A 19,122-nucleotide genomic window follows, 5' to 3' on the forward strand; every position below is an offset into this window, starting at 1 on the left:
TACAGATGGGTGCAGCAAAGGCAACCTTGGCCCCGCAGGTGGTGGAGGATGCCAAAGGAATCAGAGTAGTGAGGTGATCAATGGCCTATTTTGAATTCTTTGGTGTTTGCTCAAATAACATGGCTAAAGCAAAAGCTAATTCGAAATAATATGGTGCATGGGAAAAGGCTACAAAAATATTATTCCCTTAATTCCAGCTTATGTTATCCTATTTACTTTTTGGTCGATTATAAGAAGAATGATCCTTCTAAATTTGAACAAAATTTAACTTAAACTTTTAATTCTACAGTCAATGCGAAGCTTTTATAACCACAATTAACATCTTTGCCCTAAGGCTAAATAGAAAAGCTTTCTAGTATTCACTTGTTTTGAATTCCAAATATTTTACGCACCAAGCTATTTTATTGACGATTTTCCTTAATGTCATTGCTTTGAATATAACACAATACGTTATCACCGAAGGATGTTCCGGCAGTAATGTCAAAAGCCAAATTGTACTTTCAATATTTTCATGGCCAAGGACATTCAGCTCAATTGGAGGGAGGACAGGAGCAAATGATAATGAAAAATTACTTGTACAACAGACGCATATTCACAAGGGAATAGATAAGATAAAGCTTGAAGTTTCGCTAATACTAGAGAGAGCCTACCTTAGACAACTAAACAGAGACCCAAAAAAAAGGAGAATAACCTAAACTAATATACATACGACCTTGTTGCTAATTCCCTCGATATTTCAAACTATAATGAGGAAGAACTAAAGACTCAGAGACCCGAGTCAACTAACTAAGTTTACAGTGTCCCAACTGGATCATACAATATAACCAGTTAGCACACACTACACGCCTAGGGACTAAGGATGCTTATGAAGACCCTTTTGTTGAGAAACATGAACACGGCAAAGTTCAGAAGGCGATTCCAATGAGTAGTTAATCCGATCACTAGCTTCCTCCAATAATAATGCCATCTACTTAATCAAATTCATTCATCTACGTCGTACTGAGCTACAGTGATGGTGAGCTTTGCTGTCATTCTGTATCCCTTCCACATAAATTGGCAGTCGAATGATCTCATAGATCTCATTCAACAACACTTCTTCAGTGATGTTGTCAGTAATACTTCTCAATCAAATTCATTCATCTACGTCGTACTGAGCTAGAGTGATGGTGAGCTTTGCTGTCATTCTGTATCCCTTCCACATAAATTGGCAGTCGAATGATTTCATAGATCTCATTCAACAACACTTCTTCAGTGATGTTGTCAGTAATACTTCTCAAAACCTGAATTTTGTCGTACAGGAACCGAAATTAGTCTACTACATTGCTAACTATCTAATATATGACAAAATATGGAAAAGGTTATGTTAAAGCACAAGTCTACGTATAAAATAAATCAACCCGTGAACTTAGTATTTGCCGATAAAGCAAGTACCTTCCTGTACGTGTTGTAATCATTTGGAGTTCCTTTATCAATTCTGGTCCTCATCCACACCCATTCTTGGTTATTGGAATCCCAAGAACACTCTATTATTTTACCCAAGTAATCTGACGGGTCAGAACTATCTGTAACCATGAAAGAAACCAATTTCAGAACATGCACCAGCGTATAAACGCCAGCCAAGCAGGAAACCCGAGTTCACGGGATACAAAATAAAGTGCAGGAGAACTGCTCAGATATGCGTCTACAAGGACAGCAGAATAGACATTTCGCTGGATGTTTATATCATCACTGCTAGTATCAGTAACTCCAAGCAACAAGAACCAACTATTGGAAAGACCATTTTAAAGAGCAAGAGAAGAAACAAAGCTGTTGAATTCCTGTCAAAAGCCTGAGAGGTGCACATCCTATTCTGACAAGCATGATCATGTTAATCAGAAATTCACATAAAGACAAATGTGACACCCTAAATGTGGATTATCTGGTTCACAGTCACGTGCAACAAGGAATTCCCATATCTGTGCTTCCATGTACTTTTCCTGAAAATGTAAACAATCTTCTACTGGCACTTGATCCATTGAGAACCTTACTGTAAATTCCAAATAATCCCACTAACATATCCGACCTTTTCAACTTTAGCAACTGATTCAATTTCAAGTTGTGGATGATCCACGTTCTCACTACTAAGAACCAACTATAAAAGAACAAAAAAGTTAAAAAAACAAGATTATGTGTCTTGAACTTAGTGGAAGGTTGGATTAGAAGAGGATCAGTTGTCAAACAGCAATGCTGCCTTTAGTTTAGCCACAGCGTACCAACAGAAATTTTTATCCAAAATCTTACTACTACATAGCAACTCACAAGTATCAAAAAAGGAATCTTGGCAATAGAAACAGAGCAAGTCGTGAAATAGCCTCCACTAGATCACACATTGAATGCGGGTTACTCACTCAAATACGCGAACCACATCCGATTCCTCACAAAACAGCATCCACCTAGAAGTTTTACTAAGCAATCACATGCATCCAGGTCAGGTAAAATAAACAAGACAGAACTCTTTTTTTGGTTAAGTCAATAAAACTAAACAAGCATGGGATGCAGATGATATTCGCCTCCTATATTCCCAACCAAACCCCAGATTGAGGGAAACCTTCCCGCGTGATACCACGAGAGCATAACTAATACAACAGGGGATTTCTAACCTGGGAAAACAACTCTATTCCCTTCCATCAGTTTCTTCTTCCCTCGTTCATGTAGATAAAGCAATTCACGACTGTCGACCACCTGTTTTATCACACTAATATGAGAGAATAAAGCATGATTCGTTTAACAGCTGCCATTCCACATAAACAGTGGAAGACAAATGACATTTGACAGGTCAAGGGGTAACTACAAAGCAAAAATAAGAACCAAAACGGCAAAGAGGAAATGGAAACAGCTCTAGTCACTAAGAGAGCAGAGAACACTACCTCAAACAGGAAGTCAACCGAGTTCATCTCGGGGTATTTCCACTTCAACAGACCATCATGCGTGAGAGGAACATAAGGATCTAGCCAACCCTAAAAAGGAAAGAAAACAGTAGCTGTGTCAAGAACCTAAAATGATTAGATTTGTACGATTTATGTCTCTTGTTTCTGTTAGCGATAAACATGTCATCTGTCAATTAAATAAATGAGGATGTGCTAGCATCTCTAATACTTCTCTGCAACACAACATAAATGGAGAAAAAAAGTTGAAAACATCTTCCAAATAGAGTTCCCCAACAAAGCAACCAAGACATACATGCCATACAACTTGGAGACATCAGATATCTGAAGTGAAGTAAAAACTTAACTCCTCCGGGGAAATCCAATACAACAATGTAACAAGAGAATATTCAGTGCAATGACTAAAGATTTGTCACTCTTTAGAACCTGAAAAATAAGACCATCTGCTTCGTGTGAAAGCTCTGGAATAAGTTCTTTGAGTACTTTTCTGACAGTAGAGAGCAGCCAAAAATTCTTCCTCCTCATCTGGCAGACGTTGAGATTTCAGCAACCACATTAGCTCGAAATAATATGATAGTTGAAAAAGTGGCTTTTATGTACTATACTCCAAAGTCGACAAAACATACCCTGAAAGGCTCACACTCGTATCTATAGTAAGGGTTTCCACTCTGGCATATATGTTGGCGTTCATGATTCCTTGGCCCGATCACTTCTTTGTCAATCATTCTCCAGCGTTCACAAAAGGGTTGCTGTAAGAAATACCAAAACAGAGAATGAGCAACATCAATGGAAAGATGATATTTGCAGAAAAAAGCAGGCAATCAAGCCAAACAGAATGGGGTGAAGTGGGTAAAGCTTAACTACAAGCCAAACAGAATGAGGTGAAGTGGGTAAAGCTTAACCAGAGTGAGAAAGATAATTGAAAAGGCATTTTAGATACATAAGTTTCTTGATCTCCAACATTTATTTCATTTAGTATACAAAAATATAATCACCCCACAGCACACAGCTGATTAAGAGAACAAGATGATCGAAAGTACACGAAACATGCTCGTGCTTTGTTTGCTCCATGAAGTAAATAGTGCCAGTATAGACAGTACAAATATGAGTACTACGTGTACATATAGTTTTACTGATAAGCATTGGACTGATGCATATCTTTCTTCCGCCCGCTTCTATTAGGGTGTTGGAGCTCTAGTTGCAGTAAACACAAAATAACTTTTTAAATTTAGCAGAAGGAGAAATTGCCGTATGACGGAGGACCCGACTAGTTTGGGATCGATTGATTGATCACCGTCTTAGGTAACCACATGGCTGAGATGCACCTCAAATACCATAAAGAAACAAAAATTCACCAACTAATCAAGGCAGTAAATGCCTCATACTAGTTGGTGACACCATAGCCAGCTGGAGCTCTCCCACATGATGAAAACAATGTAAACAAGTTCTAAGCCATTCCCAAACCAAAAGCATATTAGCATTCATCCACTTTAAAAATTCTAATGAAGCTATGTGTCCCTGCAGCTCCATTTTCTACAGAGGGCAGTCCAATATCCATTTGAGTTTCGATGCTGAAAACAACAGATTTCTCACTAACAATAGTTTAAACAAATCACCATTACTATTATCCCATAAAGGAACTAAACACCAATTAGTAGAGATAACACGCAACTTTCAAGAAATCAAGAGGTACAATACCTCTGGGACAAAAGAAGTCAAAATATCCTAATCTTCTAAAATTCACAAAGCATAAATGACTTTCAACATGCCCCCAAGACTTGCGCAGCGTGTAATTTGTGGGTTAGGCACACGCCACTGGTTTGAACCCCGCCAATCAAAAGCCTGGTATTTAAGTGGAGATGGCTAGTGGTACGGGCGCATTAACTAACAAGTTCCGAACCGTGAGCCATTGGCCCTTTGGGATTTCTCAATTATCAAAATAAATACTAACACGACCTCAAGTAACATAAAAGAAAGTCATACACTTCTACCACGAAACAACATTTAGGGAGAGACAAAATGTTTTTGGAACGGACTAAAAAGGGAATAGCCCATTTTGTCAAGAAGAAAAGGAAAGTGGTAAAGCCAATACTGGTATAATTCCCGGTGATACAGAAACCAAAAGCCCCTGTAGGTAAAGCCAACATTAATTTTTCAAGAAGAAAAGGAAAGTGGTTTCCTGAGAAGAATCCAACCTCTACGATAGACACACCGTTGAGGGCCATCATATCATAAATTAGGTATCTTCTTTCTTGCTTTTGTGTGCCAGGCAAAGTATCAATTACCATCTCCCCATCAAGCAAAGTGAAGTGGTGGACCCTTTTGGCTACACCCTGGGAGAGAGAACGAGAATTTCATATGACAAATCATAAACAGAAAATATCAAACAGTGAGATATAAAAGGAGGAAAAAAAATCATAACATCCTAATAGCTGAGTGGCATACTTCATCAGTGTGTGTGCACGGAAATCTCATCTGAACCCTTCGGAAGTTGAAATGTCTATCAATTAAGAAACAACCACCCATCGTGATCAGCATCATATACCGTGTCCCATCAGCCTTCCAAGTGGCATAGTAGTAGCGCTGCCTTAACAATTGCAAGTTGTCCCTGCACATCATGACAAAGATTACCTTGTGATGAACTCTAATAGATGGGTCCTTGCTTTGTGTTGGATGCTACCAATCAATTGTTTTTTCAGAGAATATTAGCATCCATGTCCAAACCCATATGACGTTCAAATATGAAGACACATAACATTATCATCCGTGAGTAAAATTTGTACAAGACATCTAAAGAAAATACAACTACTCTAAACACATTAGATGGACAAGCTATCATGCAGAATAAAGAGAACCTCTTATTACTACCAAACAAAATGAGCAGAAAGAAGATGTACCCAAAGACCCCTATGAATTTATAGCATCAGATTTCAGGATGATGGAAAGGAATGTTAAGGCCAAGAAAATTCTTATTTGTGGCCTTGGTCCTGATGAATACAACAGGATGATATCCTGCTCAAATGCTAAAGAATTTGGGATGCTCTTCAGACGACTCATGAAGGGACAAATCAGGTGAAGAGGTCAAGAATTGAAATGCTAATGAGAAACTGAGTTATTCTCAATGAAAGGCTCAGAGCCTATTCGGGAGATGGTTACCAGATTCACCATTATCACAAATGAATTAAAGTCACTTGGGAAAGTGTTCACTTCTGAAGAACTGATTACAAAGTTTTAAGAATTCTTCCTGCTTCATGGGAAACAAAAGTCACAGCCATTCAGGAAGCCAAGGAGTTGGATAAAATTTCACTAGATGAGTTGATAGGAAACTTGAGAATCAATGGTGCACCAAAACATCCACAAGCACCTCATGGCACTGGAATTTGGAAGCATATTACAGGAGGTTGGAACAAATTTGAGGCAAATATCGGCTTCATCCTTGGAAATGAAAGGAAAATAAGGTTCTGGGAAGATGCATGGATGGGCCACACTCCTCTTAAAGATCAATTGTCTGATATCTACAGTATTTCTTCGTTGCACAATGGGGCAATTGCTGAATTTTATTCAACGCAAGGCTGGAATCTCTTTCCTAGAAGGAACTTAAATGATTGGGAAGTGGTAAGTTTATGTCTTTTGCTTCAGCTACTAGGCACCATAGCTTTGGACCACAATAAAATAGATTCTACCAGATGGAAGGGGCATTCCAAAGGTCTCTTTCCAGTCAAAAGTTGTTACAGTTTGCTGGAATCAAGTAACTACAGGGATTATTGGCCTTGGAAAAAAAATTAGTTTAGCAATGCTCCTTAGCAAGTCTCTTGCTTCTCTTGGATTGTGGCTAGGGAAGCTTTTTCACTTATTCCAACCTCCAAAAGAGGGGATTTCAGCTTTGCAGTAGGTTCCCAATGTGCGAAGAACACTACGAAGATGTTGGCCACCCCTTCTTGCATGTAGAGTTACTAGACAACTGTGGAACATGATTTTGGCAATACTTGGCATGTCGTGGACAATGCCAAAATCCATTTTGGAGCTATTGCAATGCTGTGGAACACAAGAGGGATTGCGCAAGAAATCACAAACGACTAGGAATACCATTCCTCAAGATTTGGTGGACTCTTTGGTTTGAAAGAAATAGCAGAATTTTTGAAGGCAACAGGAGAAACATACATAGCCTTAAACGAAGATGTATTTGTTTGCAAGCTTTTTGGTGCAGCCTGCTTATTGTACATGATGAAGTTGGATTTCAAGATACGATAGAGGAACTGCGCTTTTTGTAATGATGTCTTTTAGCACTGGCTTAGTGCAAGTATTCATAAAATCATTGATTACGCATCTAAAACAATCATTTATTTATTTTTGCACTCTAGAACTCATTCAATCTTAGATAAAAAATAAGGGTAGCCCAATGCACGAAGCATCCTGCGACATGTAGGATTGCAGAAGGGTCTGAATCCCGAAGGGGTGTGATCGTTTAAAAATAAATGAACAAAATTTATTAAGCTATTAAAATTGAAAAAAGAGCATGACAAGTTGTTTTAATGATGCCGATTAGCAACCTTTGTGAGAGTAAACTAACATGTAGACATTCAATTTTTACCCTCCCTTTTTCGCAAAAAGAAAAATCATTCCGGAGAACAGAAACCCAAATTCTGTAATCCAAAGATCCTTGTTTAAGGTCGCGTGGATTCTCGAGGTCTCTGGTTGAGCGGGTAGTTAAAAGTAAAATACATTTGTCGGAGAGATATGGTTTCATTTGCTTACTTGCGAATTCGATTTGCCAAATCCATGGGTTTGCTTTGTTAGCACTTAGCAGAATTAGTTTTGCATTCCGCTGGTTTACATTGAAGAGCAAAGATCTAGTTAATAGAAGTTTGGGGGGTGGGGGACAAGAACCTATGTTGAAAGAGACAAGGCTAACAAGGGAGCTACTGCATTCCACTTGTCAAGTTAAGTTAGTGTCATACAAATTTTGTTGGTTGTGTGAGTCAAAATAAAATTCTCTGCAAGTAACGGAATTCACACTTACAAATACAGTCTTCAGCTTGATATGCCAACTGGAAATTCTTAAGTATTAGGTACACCTCCTAAACTAAAAATCTACTTGAAGAGACGTAATGTTTGAGCATATACCATATTGGTCAGAAATATATGGCTATTGCTCGCATCCGCATGATGAAAGAGGTCCGAAATATTACTGCCACTATCCAAATGTTAAAGACAATCAACATGTTACATCACATAGCAAGATTTCTATCATCATTTCAGCACCATCCAGGAAATGTAGATAAATGTCATGTATCAGGAATGGATTTTATGTACAATATTCTCTCTTTTTTATAATAATTACTTTTTTGTAGTTCCTACTTTCTATTCAGATTTAGGTGGACCAAAGTGTGAGGATTTACTTGTTCTTTACAATCAATGGGTGAACAGCGGCTTCTTGTATGCATGGCTAAGCACAAAATGCTAGACATAAGGTGACACATGACTATTACAGCAAAAACATATAATAAAGTTACAGATTCCTGAATAATGACTCGAATCAAACCTGTTAAGAGAGACTGGATGTGAGCCAGGAAAATGCGTGCCTCTGCCCTGAAAGACAAATACAAAAGGACTTAAGAGTTAGAATAGAACAGAACAGAACAGAGATCACTACTTTGCAGAAATCACAACTGCACAACAGAAAGTGAGTCCATAGCAAGACCAAAAAATATAGAATGCGCATAAACAGAACTGTATACAGATTCCATCCAACTATAAAAGAAAGACACCAAATGAACCGACCACAAAATTCATACCCTTGGGGCCATTTTCAGTGCTTGATAACAGAACTGTCGCAAATCACCTTGCTGATCTTGTGGGACTGCATCACCCAGGATGTCATCATTTGACAATGATATTTGTGTTTCGCGATTATCCTGAAAAGGTAGAAAATGAGTTATGAGGAAATTCTAAAAGCTCTGTAAGGATAAACCTTACTGCAAGCCCGAAGTATAGATGCCAAAACTCCAACATGTTGGTACAGAGATGTAATCACGAGGAGCTATAATCGTGATATCAGCATTATCATGCTGAGATCTATACTCCTAGTTTGACCAGCATCGTTTGAATAGATTATTACATAAAGTTTTACTGAAAATTGTTTGTTTTAGACAAATTCGGCAAGTGCCAAGTGGAACAGCTAGCTGGTAAGATGTCAAATCAAGTTTTAAGTAATGTAAGTTTTATTATTTCATATTTTGAATTTTTGGACAGAGAAAGACTTTTCATTTAATGAAGGAGGCCATGTTTCCCGGGACAGAACAAAAGAAAAGCAAAATCTGGTTTCTCAGCATGGAGAGAGTAGTAGATTAGGCCAGATCAAGAAAGAACTAGTTGTTGTACTAAAAGAACAGCATGATTTCACATCCAGAATGCGGGGTGTAATTTATAATCAAGATTGATTATAGTTGCAGCATGCCAAAGACCTCCTCCTCACTTAAATACACTCCTCGCGACCCCCCCCCCAAAACAAAGCACCTCCTTCTCTCCTGGCCCAGCCCACACCCTGTTCTCTACTCCAGCAGGCCCACCTCTCTTGCTCAACTCTCTGGCCCTCGCAGTCAAAGTTTGCCTTTTGGGAATCTAAACTTTTAAACAGCAAAAGGTGAATCAAATCGTGCACCGAAAAATATATATAGTTGAATGTCTGCCCACACTCTTTCTTCTATGAATATGATCCTAAAATTTAACCATTCTGCAACCATTTTGGTAGGAAGCACCCAAAGATTAAAGCTTAAAAGAAGAGGGCAGTGGTGATTGCATATAAACACCAAAATGTACTTTCCCTGTGAAAGATTAGAGAAAAGGGAGGACTAACCTCATTTATGTTTTAGAAGGTCAGCAAATATGACACTATTTGGATGTGCATTCTTCCAATTTCTCATCCGAAACACTCTTTACCAAGCTGAAATGCTTTTTCTAAGTTCTAAGCTATGTTTGGATCCTTCAAAATTCCGCCGCATCGGTTACGGATCTTCCAAAGATGCATAACTTTTGGAGGACCCGACACACACCTAGTGGCATTTTGGAGGATCCGAGCAACATAGATTCTAAGCAAAGTTAGATCTCTTCTACCACTTTTTAGCACCTTGTCAAGCTTTTAAGAAAACTAGATATCTTCTTGAGCAAGTCTTCCTTTAATTAGAAGGACAATGAATAGGGAACAGCATGCTTGTTCAAAAAAGGAAAAGCTTGTTCAAAAATGAATAGCTAACAGCATGAAGGCACAAAAGCTAAAAATGCAAATAAGAAATATAGCAATATACTGAGTTCAGAGGAACTATATGACAAATCCCTCTATCTGACAAGAACCAACAATCCTCATCCTCCTCCTCCTTCCATTTTTTCTAGTAGAAAATCTTTACGTCACATTTAGGCACTCATGTTGGACAAGAAGAAGAAAATGGAAGGTATGAACAAAAATTTCTTAAGCATTAACTTTTGCGTACTTATCTCAGACTTAATTAAATGGATAGATAAAGGAGTATCAGAGATCATTTTTCTATTATCATTCCAATGAAAGTGGGTGGAATAGAGAAAATTACATAGGAGTCAGATCCTGACCTAAAACTAGTTTGAGATTGAAGCATAGTTGATTGATTGATAGTATCAGGATCCTAAGGAAAAGAAGTTGTCACTCTAAGAATACCATATCAATATTTGCTGGTTCAAATTTTACCGAGGCAAAAAGAAGGCATACTCAATATTAAGACCAGACATGGAAGGCATCTCAAGTTTGACGGAAGGAGACTCATATAAGGTGGCTGAAGTAGCCTTGATAAGCAATCAGGCTTAATGGCCAGATGATGCCTCTTAAGAAGCTTCGGCAGATTGCATCCCAAGTATTGCAAGGTCATAAATTCAAGAGTCTCTCATTTACAAGTTCTGCTGGCAAAAAGACTCGGGAATGTCATAAAATTCGTGGTTTTCAAAATCAAGCTTAATATTGCACTCAAAATCAGAATTCATAGCTTTCTCACCATAAAAGTATCAGAAAGAGATGGGTTTCACATTCTAATGTTGAGAGCCACTAGAATGGTAGAAATAGCTCAGTGTTTACATTCAAATTAAAACAGTCCTGGTGCAAAACCGAAGCTTAAGATTTCAGCAGAGAGGGAATCAACCAAACACTTCACCCATGAATAAAGTGCGAAGAATCAAGGGGAACGTTTTCTTCAGAAACACATACAGGCAACAAAATCGCAGGACCTCCATCATCATCGATATCCGGCATAGCATCGCCATTCAAATCAAGATCAGAAGACCTTTTCCACTCAGGTGTTACAGGGCAAACAACCATTTCAGGTTTTTCCTCATGATAAAAGGCATATAAAGCATCAATATAGTCTGGCTTATAGATCCCAGGAGGGCGAGCATCAGCAAAAATTTTGATTGCCTGCATAAAAATACTCTCATTATTCAGAGATGTGGTGTAATTAGAGGAAATAATTATTCAGTATAGCAAAATTCCTTACCTGAGTGACAGATATCGGCAGCGTACGCATAAGAAAATGAATGATCATGAACCCAGTGCGATTAAACCCATGTGTGCAATGCACAAGAATATACTTCTTCACATCTTTCTGACGGACAAGAAATTGTGAAACCTGATAGAACATAAATGTTAGAATCTGATTCCTTTCAGTAGCAAATGGCATTCAATGAGGATGTGAAATAGTTACCTCTCTTCACTTAAACAGAATAATACTCAGATGACTGTGTGCTTCTCATCTATGCAGTGATTCCTAATGCTTATAAAACCTAACTAGAAGTTAACAGAACACCTTTCCTATATTCTAATAGTATTCTTTTTTATCTGAGACAAATTCTGACTAAATACAGTTTTCATTGCAAAGACAGTATTCCCGCAACTTATGCACTAAATACCCAAAAGGCTCTTATCTCAAGGATGTTCAAGTTACTCAAGCTTTGATTATTCTCTCTTTCCTTTTTTTCTTTTTTTCCTTTTTTGGGGGATGGTTGAGACAGAAGCGTGCGAATTGGGATAACCCAAGGAGGACATGCAGGCATCAAACAATGCTCCTTTTCCTATTAATAAGAGTATGTCACTGTGCACTAAGCTCTTGCTATGTACGGGGTCTAGGAAATGGCCGGACCACATTCGGTCTACAATGTGCAGCATTACCTTGCATTTCTGTAAGATTTGTTTCTATGGCTTGAACACGTGACCTCCTGGTCACACTGACACAGCAACAACTCTTACAGTTTCCCAAGGCTCCCCTTTCAAAGAATAGAGTACATCTATAATGTAACATAGACATTTAAATGACATCTACCTTACCTTTCTCGAAACAGCTCTTTTTTCTATTCTCGAAAAAATTACATACTAACTACGACATGTGCTCTCCCCACTTGATTAACAAACAACAGATGTTAATAATCGCACCAAGTGTAACATGTCACAATAAATATGTAACAGAGAGAGCAAGAGCCGACCTAACCAGGGATGATAAAGGTATATAATTACTTCTACCTGGTAAGTAATGCAAGCAAGCTCATCCTCACACAAAAATTCAAGTAAAACTGCAACTAAAAATATATACTTACCTCATAGACAAATAAATGGCAAGACTCATTGTCAGGTACAGCATCACGGCCTTTGCATGGAATCTAATACACATGAAGAGTTAAAAAATCAGAACCACCATAATTCAAGGAGAAATAATACTCCCCCACCACCTATTTGCTTCCATGACGTTATTACCATGTACCAACCTTTACATGTTTGATGTCTTCTTTCCTCCATTCTGACGATGAATAGTATCGCGTTGTATTTGTGAGATCAATCACCATACCAAGCTGAAAATTTTAACATGTAAAGAGTCAGTTGTAGCCTATGCACATGCTTTGACGTCAAGGCAACCAAAAACAACTAAGGAGTCAAAAAATTGAGAAGGCATCTAGTGATTCTATCATACTAAGTGGCAATACAAAAGAGAATATAAGCCTCCTGTTAGATATAAAACATCTCCAGGTCATTATATTTTATCAAAGACATAAAACATCTCTAAGACAACAACTAATAAGCAGCAGATTGTTTTCAAATTAACTGCACTGCCAACAATGTAACAAGAAATGCCTCAAACAGCAATACAATTTCTCCTCATAAAACCTTCTAGGACTCGGACATTTTCAAGATAAAATCCACGCCAAGGGGATGAACAAGGACCCATATTCAGGTTAACACGCTCACCTTTCTTCCCAAAACTTTCTGTTGGTGGAGGACTTGCCTCAACGAGTATCTTTTGCCAGGAAGAACACAGTAGTTGAAAGTTTCATCGAGAGGAACCTTTGAAGGAATAATGCGACCTATCTCCCGCCCAGATGCAGGACAATCCAACCAACCTGCATCCGCAATCCGCAAGATAAATGATGTAATATTACTAAGGGAAGTCAAGAAGGAGGAAACAGCGAGAGAAACAAGAACCTATGTTGAAATAAATAGCAACCTAAAGATACATAGATGACAAAGAAAAAAAAGGACTATACAGAGGGAAGCAGGAATCAACTGCGACTAATACAAGTCATCCACAGACACAGAGAAAGAGATAGAGAGATAGTGCGATAGAGAGAGAAAGAGAGTAAACATGCATGACAGCTCTTATACAACTAGCACTCTAGGAAAAACCCAGTAACCTGGAGGAAGTCTGCTGCTAGGCTTCTGTGTCTTTGTCAGATAAATCTCATCTTGCATTCGTGGCTGAGATGGATATGTTGGTCTATCATCTGGACGGTGTCTTTTAAGTCTTTGAATCCTTTCCTCCCGCTCCTAAAACAAATAGCATTTAGAAAGAGGGCATGGAAACTACAAAAACAAAAATCAAGTCTCCACAATATTAAGATTCACAAGAACATACCCCATCTATGGGTACTTACTCCCCTGTCGCCTATCCCTTCCCACTGCCACAGAAAGAAGCAAATCCTATTTCTTTAACTCCCAACCCCCACCGCCAACAAGATTGGTGGAAGGAGGTACAGCGTGTTGGCACCAAAAATGTTCCCATTAGATCAGTCAGATAGCTGACTTGAAGATGACCAAATTACCAACAAAATGCAGAATTTCCCGTTAATCAAAGGATAATCTACTCAACAACCTAAATGACTTCCCCCTTCCATACTTTTTGCTGAACCCCAAACTGCTTGCTTGGCAAACCAGGGGGTAAAAAAGGAAATCAATTACCAAAAGAATCTAAAATAAGATAATCCACGCTCTTCATACCTAAGGCCCCATCCAAGAATCTTGAGCCAACATATAAGAGTTCAGATTAACATGTTCTGCACTTGCGAACTGACGTAGCTTCAACACCGGTATACCAGTAAGACTACAGCAGCTTCAGGTTAAAAATCAGTGTAGACAACTCAAGCTCCTGGATTGTGCTAAGCTTAAGTGTGGTTTGCTTTGGAGACAAGTTATGCGGGGAAAAGTAATGTTGGGATAGGTAATGCATGGATTGTTTATGTGGGGAATAGTAATGCAGGGATTGTTATGTGGTGAATAAAATCGAAAGAATTATTGTACAGTGATTAATAATAATGAAGAGATTATTGTTATACAGGAACTACTTACTTTAAGGGTACTTTTGTCTTTAAATGGTCTAATCCACACATTGCTCATACAAGAATTCTTATTCCACATTCTACTCTGCATAGAATATTAGAATAATACATAGATTTTCGCATAACTTATGCAAGTATTACAGTGTTGTTAAAAGCGAAAAGCGTCAGAAAAGGCTCCAGTTCTATCAGGGCTTTAAGGACAAAGCACAATTGAAGTGTGAGCTTCAGTTAAAAAGGCACAACAAAGGGAAAAAATACACATGTAATGCAAGAAAAAAAAAACTACTTCATCCATAATGATTTCCTTAACAATTAACATATCCTGTTGTCAATTAGTTTAACTGCTTGGAACAGCTCTATCCAAGACAGAATTATGGGCAATGAGGCGCACAGCTTGGTGCTTTTGCCTTCACCGGGGCATAGCCTAATGAGGCGAAGCGCTTACATTGAGATTCTCCAAGGTTCAGCTCTTAAGTGCGCCTCAAATGAGCCTTTGACAATATAAAAGTATTATTTATAAGATGATACGAAATTGCAACCAACCGATTATAAAAATTTAATGAGGAGATTAATTCTCCTCATTCAAGCAACCAAAGAAGGTACTGGTTATGCTGAATTTGGTGAAGAGATTAATTCTCCAATTCAAGTAACCAAATGTGGCTCTAAGGGATAAGGAAAATCCAACACTTAGACATATTCAAACAAAGAAAATTCAACACTTGGGATGCTTTCTCAAGTAACTTTCCATCTGTTTGAAAATATGCCTAAAAATAGTAGTCTCCAAACTTGCCTGAAAGACAGTTTTAGAAAGCTTTAAGCTGGCTATTACTCTGCTGAAGACAAGCAGCAAAGAAACATCAACAAAAAGGAGACAAGTATCGAACAAAGAGCCAAAATAAAATAAAATAAAGAACCAAGTTCAAGTAACAGTACAGCTCAATAGTTGATATAGCAAGTAGTAGAGACAGAGACGTACCCGTCGTGAAATCTCAACAGCACTCGCAACATAATCTGCATGTTCATGGCTATGTTTCACAATGAATTCTTCTGGTTCATCTTCTAATTGTTGTCCAAAAATCTCTTCGTCATCCTCTGGATGAGGCAAGGCATTCAGATCCATGCAGACAATTCAAGGCTCACCACAAAGCATATGTCAAGGTGCCTATAAGCATTTATTAGGACCACAAGGAAGCCATCACAATTATGTTCCTACAACAAATAAGACGTAAATCAAAATATCCAACAACATGGCCAAAAAGAAAGCTGATATTCTTAAGCGATAACCGGGAGTAGAGGCGGAGCCATGATTTTAAGCTTATGGGTTTGGGATTCTAGCTCTTTTAAGTTACTGGGTTCTAAAATAATAATTTGTAATATTTCATGAATTTCACAAGACAAATACAGAGTCTGCTCAAAAGCTACTGGGTTCGACCGAACCCGTAAGCGTAAGGTTAGCTCCGCCCCTGACCGGGAGGGCTGAATTTATTCAAGTTTCCATAAAGCATCATTCAAGTTTTAAAAGTTAATGTAAGCAAACAAAGATCATAAATTCGGATACCAGAAAGAAATACATCAATGTATTGGGTACAAAAGGAAACGATACTGCTGTAGAGATGATATGAAACAGAATAACAATTGAATCAGAGTAAAAAATACAACCGAAACAATACTGGAGTCGAGATGACATGAAACAGAATAACAATTGAGTCGAGTCAAAGAATACAACCCTTTTTAGTGCTAGAGAACTAGAGAGAAAAGAAACATATCAACCCAAAAAGGAACAAAAAAGTCATAGTACTTTCCTACAACGCCGTTATTTGGTTTTCATTTGGGGTTTCCAATACACAACATGGTCACTTTTGAAGGAACGAGGTTGTTTATGAATGACCGTAGATGTGAAGTGACAAGGCAAATAAAGGTAATATTTTATTTTGATGACTGTGGTATCCAGGCTAGTTGGATACACCTCGACTAATTTCATGGTGTACCTGCTCCAGTACAAGTATCGGGAAACTCTATCCACCAAGACCTGGACAGATAGAAAGAAATCACCTAGTAATTTTACCTTTGCTAGGATTTGAACTCGAGACCTCATGGTTATCAACCCACTTCATTGTTCACTAGGCCACACCCTTGAATTCCAAAAAAGGATAATTATGTCTACATGAGCAAAACCATCCATGAAAGAGGAACTAAAGCGTAAATATAATTTTGAGAACTCGAGGAACTGACCGAACCTCGAACGATAAGGGAGGTCCATGAAATTAACCGTTTGAGACAATACGCACATGATATTGTTCATGTACACACTATCCTCCACAGACCCCACTTGTGGGATTACACTGAGTTTGTTGTTGTTGTATCGTTCACGAGTTATGGGTTTACCTTATGGTCCCATCCAGAGTTCACATTTAACTTTGTTGCTTCGGACACCGATGCATAAACACGTAAAAAATATAAAAAATTCCAAATATTACGAAGTTGAAACTTTTTTTTTTGGAGGAAGAGAAAATAGGCATTCATTTGGCCGGAAGTTGAACATTTTTTCATAACTGAGAAATCTCGAAGGCCAAGAGCATAGTTCAAAACTCAGTAGATATTGGACCCATCCCTCTACACTTCACCACTTAAATATCAGGCCTCTATCTACGGGAAGGTTGGAACTCATGATGCGGGCCTAATTCATACATCACACTACACCCTTACCGCATTGAAAAGAGTGAAGAGTTAGTTGAATAACAAAATACAATTAATATGAATGGCTATATCTTTATAACAGCTTGATCTTTCACAAAAGGAAAGTTCGGCATGTAAAGAATGGGTCAAGTGAACCAAAGGGGACAAGATAGGATAGTGAAGACACTAAAGGCCTTCACTTATCAAACTGAAAATCTAATGAGGGGTTGAGGAAGTACTTCTAAAAGAACTGTTTTCCTAATGATCCGAAATAAAAGTTCATCAAAAGTGAGATGCTTAACGATCAAATGAAATAATAATGAGGGATTGAAGAACTATTACTCTAAAGAACTGTGTTACTTATGATCCAAAAAATAAAAGTTCATTAAAAGTGAAAAACATCTGAGGTAATAAGAGAAAAAAAAGTAAAAAAGGAGCTTTTTTACTCTCAGAACGGGTATTGCCTTCAAGCAAATTTATTGCATCTTTTTTACTCCTCTATTCCTCGTCTCGTTCCCACCTTACCTGACCCTTCTCTCTCATGGATGCAGTCTAGACAAAAATCTTCAGGAATATAAATACTACTATCATGTTATATTATCTACCAAATTAAGCCGTCAATTAATCATTACATTTTAAAATTTGAGATATAAGCCGTCAACTACAAAAAGAGCTCAAACCTTGAGGGAAACCAATTGCATTAACTCAACTTGAAACCAGAGGAAAATTCCCTTTACCGTACAGCTAACTCAAAAACCCTACAATTAAGTAGAAATTTTACAAACTCAAAACCCTAGAAAAAGAAACCAAACTGCGGTATTGTGAGAGCGGGAGATCAGACAAATTTAAGGCTCAAAACAAAGACAATGATTACCGATTGCAAAGAATTGAAAGTAAATGGATGATTGATTGAAAACAGAGAGATACGAGAAGAGACAGAGGCAAAAGCACCGTTTTACTCCTATAAAATCCTAACAAAATAGTTTTCTGCTGATTATTTGCTATAATTTTTAGGGAATTTTCTTAATTATTTGCATTCCTATGCTTGTTTAATTTTTATTTAAATTATAAATAAAAAATACCAAAATATTATGCATTGCATTTAGGATTTATTTTTATATTTTTAAAATTAATCAGTAATTATTTGCTTTATAAAAATTTAAAAATCACAAAAATAACTTATTTTTACATTTTTGTTGTTTTATTTTAGTTTATTGATTTTTCTCTTTTAATTTAGAATTAATGTGATGTTTACAATTTTATAATAGGTTAATTAGTTAATTTCACATTTTTTTAGATAATTTAGGATTTTTTTTAATTGTAAAAATTTTTAATTTAAAAAAAGAGAGAGGAAAAAAAGAAAGAAAAGAAAGGAATTTAAAATAAAAGAAGAGGAATACACGAGTATTAATTGGACCCATTTTTAATCTCCCAAATCACCCCCAAATTCGGCCATTGTCAAAATTGGGCCATCTTGCATAATTGCCCCCTCAAAATCAATTAACCCACAACCCAAACACTTCCCTCTACAGCTCCAACCCAAAAAAATCGGACCAAACCCATTTGTTTTTTACCCGCCCGGCTCCCCACTATATAAGGTCTTTATAATTTTTTCTCAATCCAACCCTAGACCCAAATAAGCAGAGAAACGGCGCCCCACTACTATTCATCTTCTTCCTCACTCATTCAACCCTCGATTCAGGCCTGGAACTCAGGCGAGTTCACTCAAATAGGACCCTTCCCCTCCGCGTCATTTGATTCTCAATGATTTTTGTCAGAAAGAATACGAATATTCTCTCAAAATCGTATGATTTATGTACTATAGGAATGATTTGTTGGATGAATGGGAGTCGTGGATAGATGTAAATCGATCCACGCCTTCCATTTGTCCCAAAAATCGTTCAAA

The 19,122-nt window shown here is 37.6% G+C and overlaps 1 protein-coding gene across 10 annotated transcripts; it reads right to left on the bottom strand.

The window, feature by feature from the left end:
* Positions 1 to 534: 534 nt before the first annotated feature.
* On the bottom strand, positions 535 to 18,228 carry LOC107793032 (uncharacterized). Of its 10 annotated transcripts, XM_075241413.1 has the most exons (20): positions 18,091 to 18,228; positions 17,897 to 17,974; positions 16,606 to 16,672; positions 15,517 to 15,749; positions 13,620 to 13,752; positions 13,177 to 13,328; positions 12,699 to 12,782; positions 12,531 to 12,593; positions 11,438 to 11,569; positions 11,152 to 11,358; positions 8,720 to 8,839; positions 8,467 to 8,513; positions 5,370 to 5,532; positions 5,120 to 5,257; positions 3,551 to 3,673; positions 3,351 to 3,449; positions 2,907 to 2,996; positions 2,640 to 2,721; positions 1,432 to 1,562; positions 535 to 1,280 (listed from the first exon to the last, which is right to left on the bottom strand). In XM_075241413.1, exons 4-20 carry the CDS (start codon positions 15,658 to 15,660, stop codon positions 1,137 to 1,139), a joined length of 2,052 nt encoding a protein of 683 aa, XP_075097514.1. In that variant the 5' UTR covers positions 15,661 to 15,749; positions 16,606 to 16,672; positions 17,897 to 17,974; positions 18,091 to 18,228; the 3' UTR covers positions 535 to 1,136. The 10 variants fall into 10 exon arrangements, 8 of the variants coding, with proteins under 8 accessions (XP_075097514.1, XP_075097513.1, XP_075097511.1 ...); XR_012704100.1 differs by lacking the exon at positions 16,606 to 16,672 and having other exon boundaries at positions 2,640 to 2,734; XM_075241412.1 differs by lacking the exon at positions 16,606 to 16,672 and having other exon boundaries at positions 15,517 to 15,702.
* Between the last annotated feature and the right edge of the window lie 894 nt (positions 18,229 to 19,122).

This window comes from Nicotiana tabacum, chromosome 20, assembly GCF_000715075.1.
Source record: "Nicotiana tabacum cultivar K326 chromosome 20, ASM71507v2, whole genome shotgun sequence".
NCBI lineage: Eukaryota > Viridiplantae > Streptophyta > Magnoliopsida > Solanales > Solanaceae > Nicotiana > Nicotiana tabacum.

Bases quoted from the DNA above. Each gene is read 5' to 3' on its own strand.
- LOC107793032 (XM_075241412.1), bottom strand. From the start codon at position 15,660: ATGGATCTGAATGCCTTGCCTCATCCAGAGGATGACGAAGAGATTTTT. The intron at 12,783-13,176 runs GTGAGCGTGTTA...TAAAATTTTCAG, and splicing joins AGAAAGTTTTGGGAAGAAAG to CTTGGTATGGTGATTGATCT. The intron at 11,570-12,530 runs GTAAGTATATAT...ATGTTCTATCAG, and splicing joins GCCATTTATTTGTCTATGAG to GTTTCACAATTTCTTGTCCG.